Source organism: Vipera ursinii (genome assembly GCF_947247035.1).
Source record: "Vipera ursinii genome assembly, chromosome: Z".
NCBI classification, from domain to species: Eukaryota; Metazoa; Chordata; class Lepidosauria; order Squamata; family Viperidae; genus Vipera; species Vipera ursinii.
In genome coordinates this window covers 51,974,747-51,994,676 of record NC_139517.1, presented here as the reverse complement: position 1 = coordinate 51,994,676, position 19,930 = coordinate 51,974,747, and the positions used below count along the sequence as shown (strand labels likewise).

Genomic DNA, 19,930 nt, shown 5'->3' with positions numbered 1-19,930 from the left:
CATTGGTTAATTGCTGTCACTGTCAACAAATTTCTCCTTAGTTCCAGGAAAGGTACTTTAAAAAGCTTCCACCTGTTGTTTCTTGCATTGCTTTCAGGTGCTTTGGAGAATAAGTCAACCCTCTTGTCTCTGTGTCTGCTCCTCAAGTACTGGAAAACTGCTATCATGTCACGCAACTAGAACTAGACTCAATGGTCCAAGTGTGACCTCACTAGTACAGTATAGAATTGTATTATCACTTCTCATGATTTTGATGATATTCCTCTGTTATTGCAGCTGAAAACTGCATTGGCTTCTTTGTCATCTGTGGCACACTGCAAGCTCATACTGAAGTGGTGGTACACTAGGACACCTAGACCCCTCTCACAGCTACTATTGTTGAGCCAGGTACTTTTTCTTTTATACATGTGCATTTGTTTTTTTCTGCCTAAGTACAAGATCTCACTTTTTCCACTACTGAACTGCATCTTATTTGATAGGGCTCATTTTTCTATGCCAGGATTTTTCTGAATCTTCAGCGTCTTTCAAAGTATCTTCTAATCCTTTCTGAAGGAAATTTAAGAATGTTAAGAATGTTTTTTTAATTCAGAATTAACAGCAAAGAGGTAGTTTGAATGTTGATTTTAGAATGTTTTAAAAGAATGAAGGGTCCAAATAGATTTAATAAAATAACATTTTGAAATTAAATACAGCTGTACCTTGGTATTTATGGTTAATTGGTTCCAGGAGGTATGGCAAGTACTAAAAATGATGAATAGCAAACAAACCACCTAACGGAGAAGGGGCCTAGAGAGCATTTGGAGAACCAGTCGGTCCGAGTCTGACCGAGCACAGTTAAGATCCTTTTCTAGATCTTATCTTGTGGCAATGGAGGTGGCAAAGCACGCTTACTTCACCACCCTCATTGCGTCCGCAGATAACTGCCCGGCCGCCCTGTTTAGGGTGATCCGCTCCCTTTTAAATCAAGGGATGGGAGAGGACCCCTTACGAGGACGGGCCGAGGAATTTAGTAAATATCTGGTGGACAAAATTGCTCATATTCGGGCTGGTCTGGACTCTGACTGGGCAGTATCTGACGAGAGGAAAATGATTAGTTTGGCCGAGAACATTTGGGAAGAGTTTGATCCTGTGACTCCAGATGAAGTGGACAGGATCATAGGGAAATTAAGTGCTGCCATGTGTTTGTTGGACCCGTGTCCCTCCTGGCTGGTCTATGCCTCTTGGGAGGTTACACGATCCTAGCAGTTATCAATGCCTCACTAAGTGAAGGGTACTTCCCTGCCGCCTTGAAAGAGGCGGTGGTAAGGCCCCTCCTTAAGAAACCTGCATTGGATCCAGCTATTTTAAATAACTTCCGTCCTGTCTCCAACGTTCACTTTCTTGCGAAGGTCGTTGAGAGCGTGGTGGCACGGCAGCTCCCTTTGGTTCTGGAGGAAACTGAGTATCTGGATCCGTACCAATCGGCCCGGGTATAGCACGGAGACGGCATTGGTCGCGCTGGTGAATGATCTCTGGCGGGCCCGAGATAGGGGTTATTCCTCTGTCCTGGTCCTATTAGATCTCTCAGTGGCTTTTGATACCATCGACCACGGTATCTTGCTGCGTCGACTTGAGTTGGGAGTGGGAGGCACCGTTCTGTGGTGGTTCTCCTTCTACCTCTCCGGCCGTTCGCAGATGCTGTTGGCAGGGGGGCAGAGGTCAACCCCTAGGCCCCTTAGTTGTGGGGTGCCTCAGGGGTCGGTACTCTCGCCCCTCCTGTTCAACATCTATATGAAGCCGCTGGGAGAGATCATCCGTGGCTTCGGGGTGAGGTATCATCAATATGCTGATGATACCCAGCTTTTCATCTCCACCCCGAACTAACACAGTGATGCCCTCGATGTGATGTCCCGTTGCCTGGAAGCGGTACAGATTTGGATGGGAAAGAACAGGCTCCGGCTCAACCTGGCCAAGACTGAGTGGCTTTACGTACCGGCATCTCGTTTAGTCCAAGAGGTTCCATCTTTGGTTATAGGAGGAGAGATGTTACCTCCCATTGATAGAGCATGCAATCTAGGCATCCTCCTGGATTCACGACTCAGTTTTGAAGATCATATTGGAGTCGTGGCTAGGGGGGCATTTGCCCAGATTCGCCTGGTACACCAGTTGCGCCCCTTTCTGGACCGAGATGCCCTACGCATAGTCACCCACGCACTCGTTACCTCCCGTATAGATTGCTGCAATGCTCTCTACATGGGGCTGCCCTTAAAGACCACCCGGAGGCTTCAGCTGGTGCAGAGTGCGGCTGCACGGGTAGTGATGGGAGCACCCCGATACTTCCATATTACACCCCTCCTGCGTGAGCTGCATTGGTTACCGGTTGCCCTCCACGTGAGATTTAAGGTGCTGGTACTTACCTTTAAAGCCCTACATGGCTTAGGCCCGGGATACTTGCAGGACCATCTGCTGCCGGGAACGAATTCCCATCGCCCAGTACGCTCACACAGAGAAGGCCTCCTCAGGGTACCGTCGGCTAGACAATGTCGGCTTGCGACCCCCAGGGGAAGGGCCTTCTCTGTGGGAGCGCCAGCCCTGTGGAACCAGCTCCCCCCTGAGCTTCGGATGGCCCAAGATCTCCAGTCCTTTTGCCGCGGCTTTAAAACACTCCTTTTCCACCTGGCTGACCTGGACTGACAGGGATTTTAATTATGTTTTTAATTTTTTTACTCTAATTTTTAATTTATTTTAATTTTAATTTTAATTTATTGTACAGAGGCCTTTAATTTTAATTTTATCTTAACTTCTGTATTTATTGTATGTTATTGTTGTTAGCCACCCTGATTCCTTCGGGAGATAGGGCGGCATATAAGTCCCAATAATAAATACATAAATAAATAAAATAAATAAACTTATCATGTGACTCTTTGTTTCCGCTGGGAAAAGCTTCCTGTCTGGCCCTTTTCCTATGTCAATTACTTTCCAACATGGTCAATTTCCTGTCTGCCCTTTGTGGTTGGCCCCCACTTCCTTTTGCAATGATCTTCCTTGCACTATCAACTTCCTATCCGTTCCCCTCTTCCTATTGTAGTACATTGAGCACCAAATCAAAGTATTCAAGTACTGAGCACATTTGAGTACTGGGACAACATTTTCACATCAAAATGTGTCAAGTATCAAATTTGACGAGTTTTGAAGCAATTGAGTACCAAGGTACTACTGTATAAGGATCCTTCCCATGGGAAACTATGTTTTTGCATTTAGAAGAAATGATAAGATGGGGCTTTGAAGATTGGAGACTAGAGAATGCCAGAAGCCAAAAAAGATTATAATTAAAAAATGCAACTATACTTGAACTTGATCTGATTATGCAGAACCTTTTAACAATGGATGCATTGAGAGAACTTTGCATTTATTGCCATTATAGATAGAGTAGATGTTACCAAAGAGGGACAAATTTTACTGGACAAGGGTGATATTGATTTAAATGGTTGATTTTTTGATAATTTAAAAAGACTTTTTCTTAATAATGCAAAAAGACATACAAATAGTAGGCCAAAAATTGTATTGGATAATTTTATTTTATGTTGGATGTACAAAAGGGATTTCCTAATATTGTCAGTCAGTTCCGTGAGAAGAAACAAAGAAAAAATGAAAAGAAACCAAGTAGTTGGACACTATTTGAGATGACTAAAGATTAAGTTAGGAGCAAGGGGAGGGAATGTAAATTGTTTGACCATGGTTAAAATGGAAAGGTTGCTATTTCTGGGAATTTTTAATGTATTTTTATTCTGACCAGGAAGAGATAATGAAGTTTAAATAGATTTTATTTATATATAAATGAGACCTGTGAAAGAGTTCATTTGCTCTATTTTAGATCTATCTGATTAAGGTTAAAACAGTTGTGTTGCTATCCCTGGTAACTTTTATTGGATTTTTCTGAATAGATTTGAAGAGGTATGGGGGATATATTGAATAATGAAATATAAACATAAAAAGGAATTCATGTGGGTCTATTAAATTAAGCTTATAAAGGATGGGTAGTTATTTCTGGTAACACTTAATTGACTTTTATTGATTGGATAGATGAGGTTTTAAAGATCTGTTTATAAAGAATGAGATGAGATATCAGGGTGAAGAGATTCATTGTTGTATTTTAAGAAATTTTGATAATACAATTTAAACTTGCTGGGACAAGAGGGGAAGTAACTTCTTTTTCTATTTTATCGTTGCACTTTTTACTTTTTTATATTTTGCATTAGTTTAGTTAGTATAATGTAATATTAATAAAGTTATAAAAAGAAAACAGATTTTTGTTAGTGTAACAATGTATTAAAGAAATTATATATTATTTTTTCTGGTTGTTTTAGCATTTTAAATGCAGGATATTCTTTTAATACCTGGCATCAATATGTGTTTTTTAATAAGGAAAAATATGTCACCTTGTATTATTTAAAAAATAATGCTTGCAATTTTCATTACTGGTTCTAAAACCAAGATTAATAAAACAAAATTTAGCAATAAAATTACAATTCAGAGTAGGCATTTCAAATTATTGTTGTTGTTAGCTGCAAAGTTGTGTCCGACCCACCGCGACCCTATGGACAACGTTCCTCCAGGCCTTCCTGTCCTCTACCATCTTCTGGAGCCCATTTAAGCTCACACCTACTGCTTCAGTGACTCCATCCAGGCACCTCATTCTCTGTTGTCCCCTTCTTCTATTGCCCTCAATCTTTCCCAGCATTAGGCTCTTCTCCAGTGAGTCCTTCCTTCTCATTAGGTGGCCAAAGTATTTGAGTTTTAGCTTCAGGATCTGGCCTTCTAAACAGCAGTCAGGGTTGATCTCCTCTAGGACTGACCGGTTTGATCGCCTTGCAGTCCAAGGGACTCGCAGGAGTCTTCTCCAACACCATAGTTCAAAGGCCTCAATTCTTTGGCGCTCAAATTATAGACGCATGTAAGTATTTAGTATTTGAGACATTATGAGTTCAAAATTGGCCAATCTGAAGTTACTGGAATTTTTTTGATAATTTCAAAAATATTTCAAGCCTAAAATAATTTCATTTGCAGCTCAAAACAAATATTTTAAGCTTGGATGACTTCTAGAATTTTATTTTTATACATTTTATTACATTATAAATACAAAATACAAAGCAAATAGGACACGGTGAGGAGGGGAAAGGAAAGTGAGGGGGAGAAGGGAAAAAGAAAAAAAAGACATTGACTTCCAACTTCCTCTGTTGCAGTAGAACAATGCATTAACATCAAGCCTCTACTTTTTATTTTTCCATAATAGTATAAACTAGCCATTTCTATAACAACAAATCAATCTAATCAGTAGAACCCAAAATTAGGTTTCATTTTTTCCACCTCAAGCACGAAGTCCAGAAGTTTTTAGAATGATTGGAACAGCATCATAACATTTCTTAAGCTGGAACAGAATTTATCTTAATGTTTTGCATTCAGAATGTTTAACATTTAAAATTAATTTATTAATTATTTTAATTACTGTTAAAGTTCTGAGCTATATGAATGTTACAATAGCTTTTACAAATTAAACTCCATTTAATTCTTTGCCTTAATCTTTCAGTTTATTCAGGAGGGATGCATTCAAGCAGACTCTGAATTGATGCAGTTTTTACAAGGCATAGTTCTTCCCCAAATCACATATTCTGTGCTACTTTATAGATTTCAAAAGGAGGCAAATTCATTTTTTTCCATGCAATCTAACATCTTATACTTTTATTACTCTAGTGGGAGGGTGGTTTCAGTGCCTTGCATCTTATTGATCACCATCAGCAGAATGGCATTAAAAAACAAATTCAAGTTTCTGTTCAAGCAGGCAGCAGTTTAGAAAAGCTCAAGACAGGCTTGAAGTTGTTTTATGTCCTTGGCAGGAAAAAAAAAGATGGAGGCATATTATTTGTATACCGCCCTTCTCCCGGAGGACTCAGGGCGGTGAACAGGGCAATACATATTAAAAAACAAGATACAAAAATTTAAAACGATTAAACAAATGCCCATGAATAAGTTAAAACACATTAAAAATAGATTAAAACAGATTAATACAACCCAACCCCATCCCATCAGGCCAGGCCAGCTTGTTCAAAAAGGTAGGTTTTGAGATCGCGCCGGAAGGAGCGGAGGTCAGGCGCCATCCGGAGCTCGACCAGAAGATGGTTCCATAAATCTGGCGCGCCCACAGAGAACGCCCTCCCCCTGGGGGCCACCAGTCGACATTCTTTGACCGGTGGCACCCTGAGGAGGCCCTCTCTGTGGGAGTGTACTGGGCGGAGGGAAGTTGAACACTTGTTTATATTGAAGGCAGCTGGAAAGCAAAAAACATGGAAATACAGAAGGCATTAACAGAGGAGACCACAATCCAATTAAACAGACAGAAATAAGAAAAAAAATAGAAATATCTAGTATTTATGCAAAAAGAAAAAGAAACTTTTATCAAAGTATATGATTGGCACGCGGTGGCTCAGTGGGTTAGGATGCTGAGCTTGTCGATCAGAAGGTCGGCAGTTTGGTGGGTCGAATCCCAAGTGCCGCGTAGCAGAGTGAGCGCCTGTTATTCGTCCCAGCTTCTGCCAACCTAGCAGTTCGAAAGCACGTAAAAATGCAAGTAGAAAAATAGGGACCACTCCGGTGGGAAGGTAACAGCGTTCCATGCGCCTTTGGCATCTAGTCATGCCGGCCACATGACCACGGAGACATCCTCGGATAAGCGCTGGCTCTTTGGCTTTGAAACAGAGATGAGCACCGGCCCCCAGAGTCGGAAACGACTAGCACGCATGTGCGGGGGAACCTTTACCTTATGATTGTTTTGTAATTAAGTATGCAGGATTTTATTAATTCATTTTTTTAAAGAGAAGGTATATCATTTACTTATCTCATTTAATAAATTTGTTTGCCACCCATCTTGTTGGAAGGCATTCTGGACAACTTACAACATCAAAATAAGACCATGAATATATATACAAATCTGTAAAGTCACAATAAAGTCATAATGAAATATAAATTATAACTTAAACTAAAAGATGGGGAGGAAAGGAGCAGAATGTATGGGGGGAGGTGGGAACTGCTATTAGTAGATGCACCATCTCCAATATAATACTCCCTCAGTGGGACCCCAAGTCAACTAGCAAAGCTAGGTCTTTTGGCTCTTGTGGAAGTCAGGAAGGTGGGAGCCAATCTCACCTCAGACTGGCAAGATATTGTACAAAGCTTTCGTAGCAGTGACTGCCATTTGCTCTTTGAGCAGGAGTTGTGAGCCCAGGAGAATTGCCAAGTTGTGGACCAGGTCTGGCTGCGATAGTGCTACCCCATCAGAACAAAGGATGTCAGACTCCCAGATGTTGACAGTTCATGCATCCAAAGTTATTAGGTCTTGGTAGAGTTCAGTTGAAGCCTGTTGTTCCATCCAGGCTCCCACAGCCTTCAGCCATGGTTAGAAGGCAGCTATAGCATTACTTGGGTTACCAGGGCTAGAGATATAAAATTGAATATCATCCATACACAGGTGATACCTCAGTCTAGGAAAGGAGAGAGTACCGAATCATGTGGCTGGATCTCTCACTCCCTGTCACCATCAACTGGTTGTGGAGAAATGAGCTGACCCAGCATAAGACTTGTGTTAGAATAGAATATAGCTGGAAGAAACCTTGGAGGTCTTCTAGTCCAACCATCCGCTCAAGCAGAAGAACCTATTCCATCTCAGACAAGTGACTGTTCTCTCTTTGATCAGTTTCTTGTCCTGCCCTCTGGTGCTTTAGAGAATAATTTGAGCCCCTTTTCTTCGGAGCAGCCTCTCAAATACTGGAATACTGCTATCATGTCACCCTTCTTTCTTCTTTTCTTTAGACTAGCCAAACCCAAATCCTGCAGCCATTCTTCATATGTTTTAGTCTCCAGGCCTTTGTTCATCTTAATTGCTCTTCTCTGAACTTTTTCCAAGGTCTCAACATCTTTTTTGTTGTATGGTGACCAATTTTTTTTGCAGTATTCCAGGTATGGTTTCACTAGGGTTTTATAAAGCAGTACTAATACTTTTATTTGCTCATCTAAGTTATTGATGAAGATATTGAAGAGTACTGGGCCTAAGATGGAGTCTTGTAGTACCCCAGTGCATACTTCTCTCCATGTGGATGTAGTACCATTGAGAATTACTCGTTGAGTATGGTTTGTCAGCCAGCTACAAATCTATCTGATGGTGATGTTGTCTATTCCACCTTTTTTTAGCTTACCGGGAATAAATTGTGGTTTACTTTGTCGAATGCCTTACTGAAATCCAAGTATACTACGTCCACAGCATTTCACTGGTCTAGTTTAGTCACTTTATCAAAGAACGAAATAAGATTGGTTTGGCATGATCTGTTTTTAACAAACCCATGCTGGCTACTAATAACTTTGTTTGCTTCTAGTTGTTTGCAGATCTGTTTCTTGATTATCTTTTCCAGGATCTTGCCAGATATTGATGTTAGATTGATTGGTCCATAGTTTCCTGGATCCGTCCTTTTCCTTTTCCTGAAGATGGGAACCACATCAGCCCTTTTCCAATCCTCAGGTAGTTCCCCAATGCTCCAGGATTTTTGAAAGATATGGTGCAATGGTTTTGAGATAACATCTGCCAGCTTCTTCAGAATCCTGGGATGTAATCTGTTGGGTCCTGGTGATTTATATTCAAGGTCAGATAGGTGTTCTTTTACCATTTTCTTGCTTATTTTAATTTTCGTTTCTACTTTGTCTTTTGCAGTATTTTTTTTTGGTATGTTGTGCTATAATTTATTTTTGTGTAAAGACTGATGCAAAGAATGAGTTAAGCAGCTCTGCTTTCTCCCTATTGCTTGTTACTTCCTTCCTTGCCATCTTCTCTCTTTAGCGGACCTACAGTTTCCTTGACTTTTTTCTTGTTATTAATATGTTGAATTTTTTATAATTATCCTTGATTTTTATCCTTTGTTCATTCTGAGCCTTTGCTTTCCTGACTTCGTCATTGCATGTTCTGGTAGTCAGCCATAGTTATGTGCCCCTCTTTCCATTTTTTTCTACTTGTCCTTTTTGTCTTTCAGTTTGTTTGAGAGATCTTTGTGCAGCCATGCTATTTTCTTCTTGACTTTCTTGTTTTTTCTTTTTCAGTGGTATTGTGCTGGACTGGGCCTTTATGATAGCATTTTTCAGAGTTTCCCATGCTTCTTGAGTTGTTTTCCCCTTTAGGATTTTCATCTATGGAATCTTTCCTAGGTTCTGAGTTGTTAAAATCAGCTCTTTTGAAGTTTAAGACATTGTTTGAATTATTTTGTATTGCTTGTGTTTGTATTATATTTATATTTATTAAATTTTTATACCGCCCTTCTCCCGAAGGGAGTATGACGTGGTCACTTTCCTTCAAGGTTCTGGCAACTTCAACTCCCTCTATCACTTCTTCTCTATTAATAAGAATTAGGTCCAGTATAGCTTTATTTCTACTTCCCTCCTCTACCTTTTGAATGGCAAAGTTGTCGGCTAGGTTGGTTTGGAATCTGTTTGATTTCCAGCTCACTGCAGTGTTTGTTTCCCAGTTGATATCTGGGTACTTGAAGTCTCCCATTACTATTGTGGTATGCTTTCTACATACATTTGTTAACTGGTTGGCAAAGAGTCCATCTATTTCTTATGATTGGTTGGGTGGCCTGTAGTATAGCCCTATGGCAATGTCACTTTTTTCCCTTTTATATTGACCCATATAAATTCTGGAAGGCTTTTATCTTTGATCGTGTGCATTTCAGTAGATACAGTTGCAAGAAAAAGTATGTGAACCCTTTGGGATTATGTGGTTTTTTGCATGAATTGGTCATAAAATGCACTCTAAACGTCATGTAAGTCACAACAATAGAAAAACACAGTCTGCTTAAAATAATACTACACAAACATTAGCTGTTGTCATGTTTTAATTGAAGATAAGATGGAAACATTCACAGTGCAGGGTGGAAAAAGTATGTGAACCTTTGTACTTAATAACTGGTTGACCCTCCTTTGGCAGCAATAACCTCAACTAAACGTTTCCTGTAGTTGCAGATCAAACCTGCACAACGATCTGGAGTAATTTTGGACTACTCCTCTTCACAAAACTGTTTCAGTGTAGCAATATTCTTGGGATGTCTGGTGTGAATCGCTCTCTTAAGGTCATGCCACAGCATTTCAATCGGGTTGAGGTCAGGACTCTGACTGGGCCACTCCAGAAGGCGTATTCTGTTCTGTTGAAGCCATTGTTTTGTTGAATTGTATGCTTTGGGTCATTGTCCTGTTGCATCACCCATCCTCTGCAGAGCTTCAGTTGGCAGACAGATGGTTGTACGTTTTCTTGCAAAATGTCCTGATAAACTCTGGAATTCATTTTCCCATCAATGACAACAATTCGTCCAGGCCCTGAGGCAGCAAAGCAGCCCCAAACCATGATGCTCCCTCCGCCATGTTTTACAGTGGGGATGAGGTTTTGATGTTGGTGTGCTGTGCCATTTTTTCTCCACACATAGTGTTGTGTGTTTTTCCCAAACAACTTAATTTTGGTTTCATCTGTCCACGTTTGAAGTTTGCAAAAGAGCACCTAGATGTTCCACAGCACTACTGGCAAAATATACTGTGGACAGATGAAACCAAAATTGAGTTGTTTGGGAAAAACACACAACAGTATGTGTGGAGAAAAAAAGACACAGCACGCCAACATCAAAACCTCATCCCCACTATAAAACATGGCGGAGGGAGCATCATGGTTTGGGGCTGCTTTGCTGCCTAAGGGCCTGGACGGATTGTTGTCATTGATGGGAAAATGAATTCCAGAGTTTATCAGGACATTTTTCAGGAAAACATACGACCATCTGTCCGCCAACTGAAGCTCCACAGAGGATGGGTGATGCAACAGGACAATGACCCAAAGCATACAAGTAATTCAACAAAACAATGGCTTCAACCGAACAGAATACGCCTTCTGTAGTGGCCCAGTCAGAGTCCTGACCTCAACCCAATTGAAATGCTGTGGCATGACCTTAAGAGAGCGATTCACACCAGACACCCCAAGAATATTGCTACACTGAAACAGTTTTGTGAAGAGGGGTGGTCCAAAATTACTCCAGATCGTTGTGCAGGTCTGATCTGCAACTACAGGAAACGTTTGGTTGAGGTTATTGCTGCCAAAGGAGGGTCAACCACTTATTAAGTCCAAAGGTTCACATACTTTTTCCACCCTGCACTGTGAATGTTTCCATCTTATCTTCAATTAAAACATGACAACAGCTAATGTTTGTGTAGTATTATTTTAAGCAGACTGTGTTTTTCTATTGTTGTGACTTACATGACGTTTAGAGCGCATTTTATGGCCAATTCATGCAAAAAACCACATAATCCCAAAGGGTTTACATACTTTTCCTTGCAACTCTTTCATATAGTGCAACTCCCCCTCATCTTTTTGTAGTTTTGTTTCTTTTGAACAATTTGTATCCATCAGTCCATTCCAGTCATGGGTTTTGTCCCACCAGGTTTCCGTATAATACCAACTGTATCATACCCTCCCTTGTGTACTATTGCTTCTAGTTTACCCTGTTTGTTCCCCAAGCTTTTAGCATTAGTATATAAGCATTTAAGATTTTTATGTCTGTCCATGGATATGTTTCCTGGATCTCCTGATTGTTTGATTTTTTTCTTTTTTCCTCATCACTCCCTACCTCTTTTTGCTCTGTTGCTCTTTTGCTTGTTGCTCAGCCCCAGCCCCTATAGCCGGCACAAAAGAATAACATGGTCAGTTGTATTAAAGGTTGGTGAGAGGTCAAGGAGAGCAAGGATTTGCCCCATGCTGCTCTTGCCAGAGATTATCCAGAAGTGTGACTAACAATATAAATAAAGTTTTAATTGTTTATAATTAGCTGGTTCTCTTAAGAAAATAAGCTATGATACTATATTATAAAAAAGAAACATAATTTTGGTGTGATAGCAAGATATTATTTATCCCTCACATTCAGAAGAATTTATGCTATTTCTGACCTAACCGATCCATTGTCATCACAACATCCAACTATGAAGATGCAAGCACACAACTGTAGATATATCAATATTTTACATAGATTAAAACAGGGGTCTTCAAACTTGGCTCTTTTATGACTTGTGGACTTCAATTCCCAGAATTCCTCAGCCAGGCACACTGCTGAGGAATTCTGGAAGTTGAAGTCCACAAGTCATAAAAGGGCCAAGTTTGAAGACCCCTGGGTTAAACAGAGGTAGGTGAACAGAGGTCAGCTGAAAACTCTATTATGTGCCCAGGGTAATCTGTAGAATGACAATAGCAGCGTTGTGGCACTGTATTGCAAACTTTTCCCTTTTAAATGGATATTTGGCATTCTAATATACATAGAAAAAGAATAGGACTTGCATTACAACATTGCTTTTGCAGTAGGACCTCCCCCCCTCCCTTTTCTCAGTTGGACTCACCACATGGACCTTTAAAAGTTATCAGTTTACTAATTTAGTCCCTGCAAAGCCATTGGTTTCTAGCCTTATGCCTTAATCACTACCGCAAACTAGTTCTCCTTTTTAGCTCAATATTAAGTATGTTAGGATAGCATATACCAGGTGCAAAAAGTCAACCATAATGGTAGCCATTGTTTTCTGTTTTTTAATGTTTTTTTTTAATGTCAAGTAGAACTTGTTCCTCTTCCATGACATCTTTAAACACATTCTTAAAATGAACTTTTAGGTCCATTGTTCAGAAATATCCTTCTGTATGTCCAACATTAAAATATTTTCTGCTTCGTTCTGTAATTGTAAGTTAAATTAGAGTGTTCTGCTTTAATTATGATCTTTAGTTCTTTCTAGTGTTCAAGTTTTTAAAGAAAATTAAAAACAAAATTATTTTCCTATGGGAAGGATTTTTTAAAATTAATTCAGTATTATTTCAAATTTACTTGGATCCTCAGTGTGTTTGTAATTTTCTAAAATCAAAATACATGTAGTGACATGACCATTTTTCATACTTACAACCATGGCAGCTTCCCCATGGTCATGTGATCAAAATTCAGATGCTTGGCAACTGGCTTGTATTTATGACAGTTGCAGTGTCCTGGGATCATGTTTTTGAGACCTTACTAATTTAACTGGAGTAATTTCCTTAACAACTGTGGCAAGAAGCATCATAAAATGGGGTAAAACTAACTTAACAACTATCTTGCTTAGCAACAAATTTGGGGCTAAATTGTAGTTGTAAATCAAGGTTTACCTCTATTGATTTTTGCTGTTTGTTTAAAAACCTTTTTTTAGTTCTTAAAATTGTAGTTAAACCTTATTTTGCTAAGAATTAATGGAAACTCATCCATTGCTTTAAACCTGCCCATGCAGTTACAAGCAATTTCCAAAAATAATTAGAAAATGACATTTTGCAATCTTAGTGTCCTTTCAAAGGTGCCGACCATGATTTGAGCAAAATGGCTATTCTCTTCTCTCCCAGAACTCTATCCACTGGAGACTACTATCTTGTAATCTCCAGGAGAAGCTGTCTGGAGCACATGTGAATGCTCTGAAGCTGTCTCCTTATCCAGAGAGAAATTAATGAAGAACTGGTCCACTGAAGTCTTCAGCTCTGGTTTTCACAGAGCCATCTTTAGTCCATAATTTCTTACCTGGAAGTCCAAAATCACATTTTAATTACTGACTTTCACAATGAAATTACAGTTGTTTTACTATGAGTAGTAAAACTATGAGAATGGCCTTATACTGATTTAAGTTTCACATTCATAGTAAAACTGGAGTGCCTATACTTCAAGCACTTTCCATTTTCAGAGGAGTTTTGTAATATGTAAAAATTGGATATCTTTTCATTTGTCTTATGTTTTGAGCAGAATGCTTTATTATTCCAATCATTTAATATTTTCCTCCTTTTTCCATAGATGTAGAATATGATGGCTGATGTGTGAGCCAAGAAGTGCTATGAAAACAAATATAAAAATAAGTATATATTAAAGTTAAAAGTGTCATGAGGAAATTTGCATATTGCAAGGTGGTCCTTGCCACTTCATTGGTTTGGGTCCTTGTGGATATGTTTATGTTACTTTACTTCAGTGAATGCAATAAATGTGATGAAAAAAAAGAGCGGGGACTTCCACCAGGAGATGGTAAGTATTATCTTAGTTAGAGTTTTCAGGGTCCAGAGTTGGGGGAAAAATGACACTGATTCAGAATTATTATAAAATATTACTGTAAGATGATTGAACTACTAAGAGAAAAGCATGTTTGCTTTCTTTAAAAGTGATCTAGACCAGAGTAATTGTGAGGTAGATCTCCTCCAACCATATTGTATCATAAACTGAATTCCATTCTTTTTCAAAAGTAATTCAGCATGAATGGCTGCAGCTTTGTTTGTTTGTATCCTGCCTTTATTACTTTGAAAGTAGCGCAAGTTGGCAAACATACCTAAATACTACTCCTATTTTCCCCACAACAATAACCTGTGAAGTGAATTGGACTGAGAAAGAATGACTGATTCATCAGGGGTAGGCACCAGGACCCGTTTGCCACCGAAAAGAAAACACTGGGAGCCGCAAAACCCTTTTGACATCTAAAATGAAGATAACACTGCATATATTGTTTTTTACCTTTATGCTATGTATAAAAAAACTATAGTGTGCTGCATTTATAAAATCAATGAACTGCTACAAAGAAAACAAATTTTTATTTCTGCATGCAATTTTGAACTACAAAAAAAAAGATGCTGGGTCGAAGGTTACTTTCAAATAAAATACTCAAATGTCTGTTTGAGTCCTCGTATTTATGAAATAAAAAGCCAGTGCAAACTATAAAACTACAAACAGAAAAAAATTGTGGGGGGGGGGAAGAAAAGGACAGAGAAAGAGGGAAAAAAACCTTTCTCCTTCATCCCAACAGGTAAAAACAATTTTAGTAGCTTATCTACCATCTTTAAATACAGCATAATTGTCCCCATACCTCACCTCTTAATTAAAAAAAGTATCAAAATATTTCATTAAAGGTTTTTTACTAAAAGTCCAGTAAGGACAACCACATATATTCATTTCTCTCTCTCTCTCTCTCTCTCTCTCTCTCTCTCTCTCTCTCTCTCTCTCTCTCTCTCTCTCTCCCTCCCTCCCTCCCTCCCTCCCTCTCCCTCCCTCCCTCTCCCTCTCTCTTTCTGCCCTTGGTCTGCCAGTCCTCTTCTCCCACTCAGTGTGTTGGTGTGTTGTGTGTATGTGTGTGAGAGACAGACAGACAGACACTTGCGCTTCCCTTCTTTCTCTCTCTCCCTCACTGTTCTGGACAAGGTGACACACATTGGGCTGGCTCTCCTGCCCTTGAGAGCTGCTGCTTTTTGCTGCTTCCTGTGGAGACACAGCAATAAGGAGCACCGCCTAATAAGCTTGTCAGCTTTTCGGAGGACAGTGTGAGTTTTACACACACACAAACACACACACAGACACACACAGAGAGAGAAAGCGCAAGTGCCTCTCGTGTCTCTCTCTCTGCAAACTGGGAGCCACAGGAGAAGACTGAAAGAGCCGCATGTGGCTCCAGAGCTGCCGACCCGTGGACTAGATCAAAGTCTTCTGCTTTTAGCTTGGTGCCTTAACTACTACAGGTGAAACTTGAAAAATTAGAATATCGTGCAAAAGTTCATTTATTTCAGTAATGCAACTTAAAAGGGGAAACTAATGTATGAGATAGACTCATTACATGCAAAGCAAGATAGTTCAAGCCGTGATTTGTCATAATTGTGATGATTATGGCCTACAGCTCATGAAAACCCCAAATCCACAATCTCAGAAAATTAGAATATTACATGCAATCAATAAAACAAGGAGTGTACATAGAACAATATTGGACCTCTGAAAAGTATAAGCATGCATATGTACTCAGTACTTGGTTTGGGCCCCTTTTGCAGCAATTACTGCCTCAATGCTGCGTGGCATGGAAGCTATCAGCCTGTGGCACTGCTGAGGTGTTATGGAAGACCAGGATGCTTCAATAGCGGCCTTCAGCTCTTCTGCATTGTTCGGTCTCATGTCTCATCTTTCTCTTGGCAATGCCCCATACATTCTCTATGGGGTTCAGGTCAGACGAGTTTGCTGGCCAATCAAGCACAGTAATCCCACAGTCATTGAACCAGGTTTTGGTGCTTTTGGCAGTGTGGGCAGGTGCCAAGTCCTGCTGGAAAATGAAGTCAGCATCCCCATAAAGCTTGTCTGCGGAAGGAAGCATGAAGTGCTCCAAAATCTCCTGGTAGATGGCTGTGTTGACCCTGGACTTAATGAAGCACAGTGGACCAACACCAGCAGATGACATGGCTCCCCAAATCAACACAGACTGTGGAAACTTCACACTGGACTTCAAGCGTCTTGCAGTGTTTTGCCTCTCCATTCTTCCTCCAGACTCTGGGTCCTTGGTTTCCAAATGAGATGCAAAAGTTGCTCTCATCAGAAAAGAGGACTTTGGACCACTGAGCAACAGACCAGGTCTGTTTTTCTTTAGCCCAGGTAAGACGCTTCTGACATTGTTTGTTGTTCAGGAGCGGAAGCCCATGTCCAGGATCCATCTGTGTGTGGTGGCTCTTGATGCACTGACTCCAGCCTCAGTCCACTCCTTGTGAAAGTCCCCAACACTTTTGAATGGCCTTTTCCTGACAATCCTCTCCAGGCTGCGGTCATCCCTGCTGCTTGTGCACCTTTTTCTTCCACACTTTTCCCTTCCACATAACTTTCTATTAATGTGCTTTGATACAGCACTTTGGGAACATCCAACTTCTTTTGCAATTACCTTCTGAGGCTTTCCCTCCTTATGGAGGGTGTCCATGATGGTTTTCTGCACAACTGTCAGGTCAGCAGTCTTCCCCATGATTTTGATTCCTACTGAACCAGACTGAGAGACCATTTAAAGGCTCAGGAACCCTTTGCAGGTGTTATGGCTTAATTAGCTGATTAGAGTGGGACACTTTGAGGCTAGAATATTGCACCTTTTCACAATATTCTAATTTTCTGAGATTGTGGATTTGGGGTTTTCATGAGCTGTAAGCCATAGTCATCACAATTATGACAAATCACGGCTTGAACTATCTTGCTTTGGATGTAATGAGTCTATCTCATATATTAGTTACCCCTTTTAAGTTGCATTACTGAAATAAATGAACTTTTGCACGATATTCTAATTTTTCAAGTTTCACCTGTAGACCAAACTGACTTTCTGAAGAAATGAAAAGAAAATGAAAAATAGTCTTGGATATATAATTGGTTGCAAAGCTGTCAGAGACTGTTTTGTTGCAATGGATATGTTACGCCTTGGAGGTACTTGAGGAAGAAGAAGGGAAAAAGGCAAAATAAGCTTTGCAGAGGCAAGTTGATTTTGAATTTGAGCTTTCAACTGAAGCAAAGATGGAAATTTAAACAGTGTTCACTATTGAGATTTGTGTGATACTGGCTTCTTGCCATGAAGTTTTTACTTGTGGATAGTGAAGTGGGAAGTCAAATGGGAATAAAGCAATTTCTTCTTTCCCTCCTGTCCTCAGTAATGGTGGATAATTACATGTAATCCTCAACTTATGACAACAATTGGAACTGAAATCATGGTAGTTGAATGAAGCAATTTTTGAGTGAGCCACATGATTGTTTTACCAAACAACTGAACTCCTACTTGTGGTTGTTAAGTGATTATTCAGGCTGTTAAGTGACAGAGTCTCAGGTAAGAGGGTGAAGTAGAGGAGACCCTGGAAGGTTCTGCTCAAGAGCTGAAAATCCTCCTTTTTAAAATCCAGATACTCATTTGCAGCCTACTCTGCAACTTCCAAGGCCTCTTCAGCCCTTCTGAAGCTTGATTTAGACTCGTCTGCAGCAGAGTAGGCTTCAGTGTGTACCTATGCTGTGTAGAGGTTGATGGGTAAGCATAGGTTGCAGACAGTTGCAGACAGACTGATGTGCACACCTTCAAATCTTGACTACTCATTGTGTGGAGGTACTCATTCTGCATACTGATTGGTTGATCCTACTTTCTGTTAGGAGGCTTTGAGTACCCCTAGTAACCCATTAACATTTGCAGAAGTATAAATGCAGCAGTTTGCAACCGTCTCCAATAACAGATGCATACTTTCCCTGATGTGCAGTGACACAAAAACCTAATCATGGCTTAAGGCACTCCACACTTTTTACTTTACCATGCTGACTCTCCACTCTCTGCTTGGATTTTGGCTCCCTGTTGTCTATGGGTACTGACTGAAAGAAAAGCATAACTCTATGCATGGAAAAGAATTATTTCAGTAGGGTGTGGAAACAAAGTTTAATTTTTCAGAGTTTGAAAAACTGAAAACCCTTCCGTCTTCAAGCAACTAGTTTAGCCAACCCCCAGAAATGAGAGAGAGTCCTCTTGGCAGCTAGTGCAATGTTTAATGAAAAAGATCAGAACTGCAGTATTTCCAAGTCACTCATAATTCTGGAGGGCTGTTGAATGAAAAGTCATAAGTTGTGGACTACGTACCTGTATAAGCATTGAGAAGCTAAAATGTTTACTGGAGGCTATTGTGATTTAATTTTAATTTTGTTATTGTCTATCCTCTATCCTCAAAAAGAGATCTAACTGCTTGCCAACATTTTTATAAGCCATGATAGAGAAATGGGTATCTGGGAAGTTCTGTCACAATTTTTGATATAATGAAGAACAACTTCAGTGCAAACATGACATCTTTGAAGTGATTGCTTTCTGCATTGCAACTGCTTTAGACTTCGAGGTTACCAGCCTCAGCCAGTTTTGGGTAATCTTCTGTACAAGTCAGTTCATTCTGCAGCATTAACTATAGCAAGTCATACCTTTGGGGCAACTCTGAAAAAATTGTGAGTGATTAGAACAAAAAATACAATCTAGCCCTAGAGCATATTTTCCATCAAATATATTCAGCTTAGAATATTCTGAAATGGCATTCTGGTCAGTTTTATGATCCAATGTATATATGTAATGAACAGGTATGAGAGAACCACATTTATAGATATGTAGCCACTATGTATGGCTCCTGTGAATTAATGTTTGCATTTTCCTCCAAAATACTTTTATCCAGTTTCAAGATTTATTTCACATAGTTTTCTTAACCTCAGTGCTGCATAATTCTCCAATATGTATTAAGGTTATAGCACTGCAGTATATTAAGTACAGATATTGTGGTCCTTTTTAATTGTTTAGTTATGATAATGTTTTTATTAGTTCCAGAATTGGTGCAAAAACCTCATGAAGGTCCAGGAGAAATGGGGAAGCCTGTTGCCATTGCTAAAGAAGACCAAGAGAAAATGAAGGAAATGTTTAAAATCAATCAGTTTAATTTAATGGCCAGCGAAATTATTGCACTCAACAGATCTTTACCTGATGTTAGGCTGGAAGGGTAAGTGTATTTATTGTTCACAGAGTCCCTCTGTGTGTGAGATGGATGTTTTCAAAATAAAAATTTTGAATTTTTATTTGGAATGAATGTGCATCAGATGGAACATTGGAGTACACTGAAGGGCACAGTTTTCTTTTTTCCCTGGGAAATGAAGCAACCTAAAGATACTCCTCTCATCCCTAGTTAGAATAAATGAATAAAAAGACATTTCTATCTCCTTAGCATAACTCAGTGTCCAACAGCAGCATCCTAGAGACCATCATTTCTCCACTACAAGACGGTGGTCTTCCCAGGCACTAATAACAAACATATTTCATAAGTAAAGTTCAGGTTTTGTGAAGCTGCCTATATATCATAACTGGCTTGTTTGTTGTCCCAAATCAGAGCAGGAGAAATCATTGACATTTGATTGCCACCAGGGCTATATAGTAAGAAAGTTGATAAAACTGGCAGAAAAGTTCTTACTGTACAAGCAACTATTTTCTTCATGATATTCCACATCATAACTCTATATTGTATAGTTCCTTGGTAATCCAATTATTTCTTTATCTCTTATTAAATGAAATA

At 39.7% G+C, this 19,930-nt stretch overlaps 1 protein-coding gene across 3 annotated transcripts in view; it reads left to right on the top strand.

Annotated features, from left to right (window-relative positions):
* The window catches only part of GALNT1 (polypeptide N-acetylgalactosaminyltransferase 1), a 62,517-nt gene that overhangs the window by 3,800 nt on the left and 38,787 nt on the right, over window positions 1-19,930 (top strand). For 2 of the 3 annotated variants that reach the window (XM_083377125.1, XM_083377126.1), the window contains exons 2-4: window positions 277-387; window positions 13,890-14,114; window positions 19,189-19,363. In XM_083377125.1, coding sequence (XP_083233251.1) covers window positions 13,976-14,114; window positions 19,189-19,363 — 314 coding nt within the window. In that variant the 5' untranslated portion in view covers window positions 277-387; window positions 13,890-13,975. The remainder of the gene's footprint in view (window positions 1-276; window positions 388-13,889; window positions 14,115-19,188; window positions 19,364-19,930) is intronic. The other variant, XM_083377127.1, reaches the window with a different exon arrangement.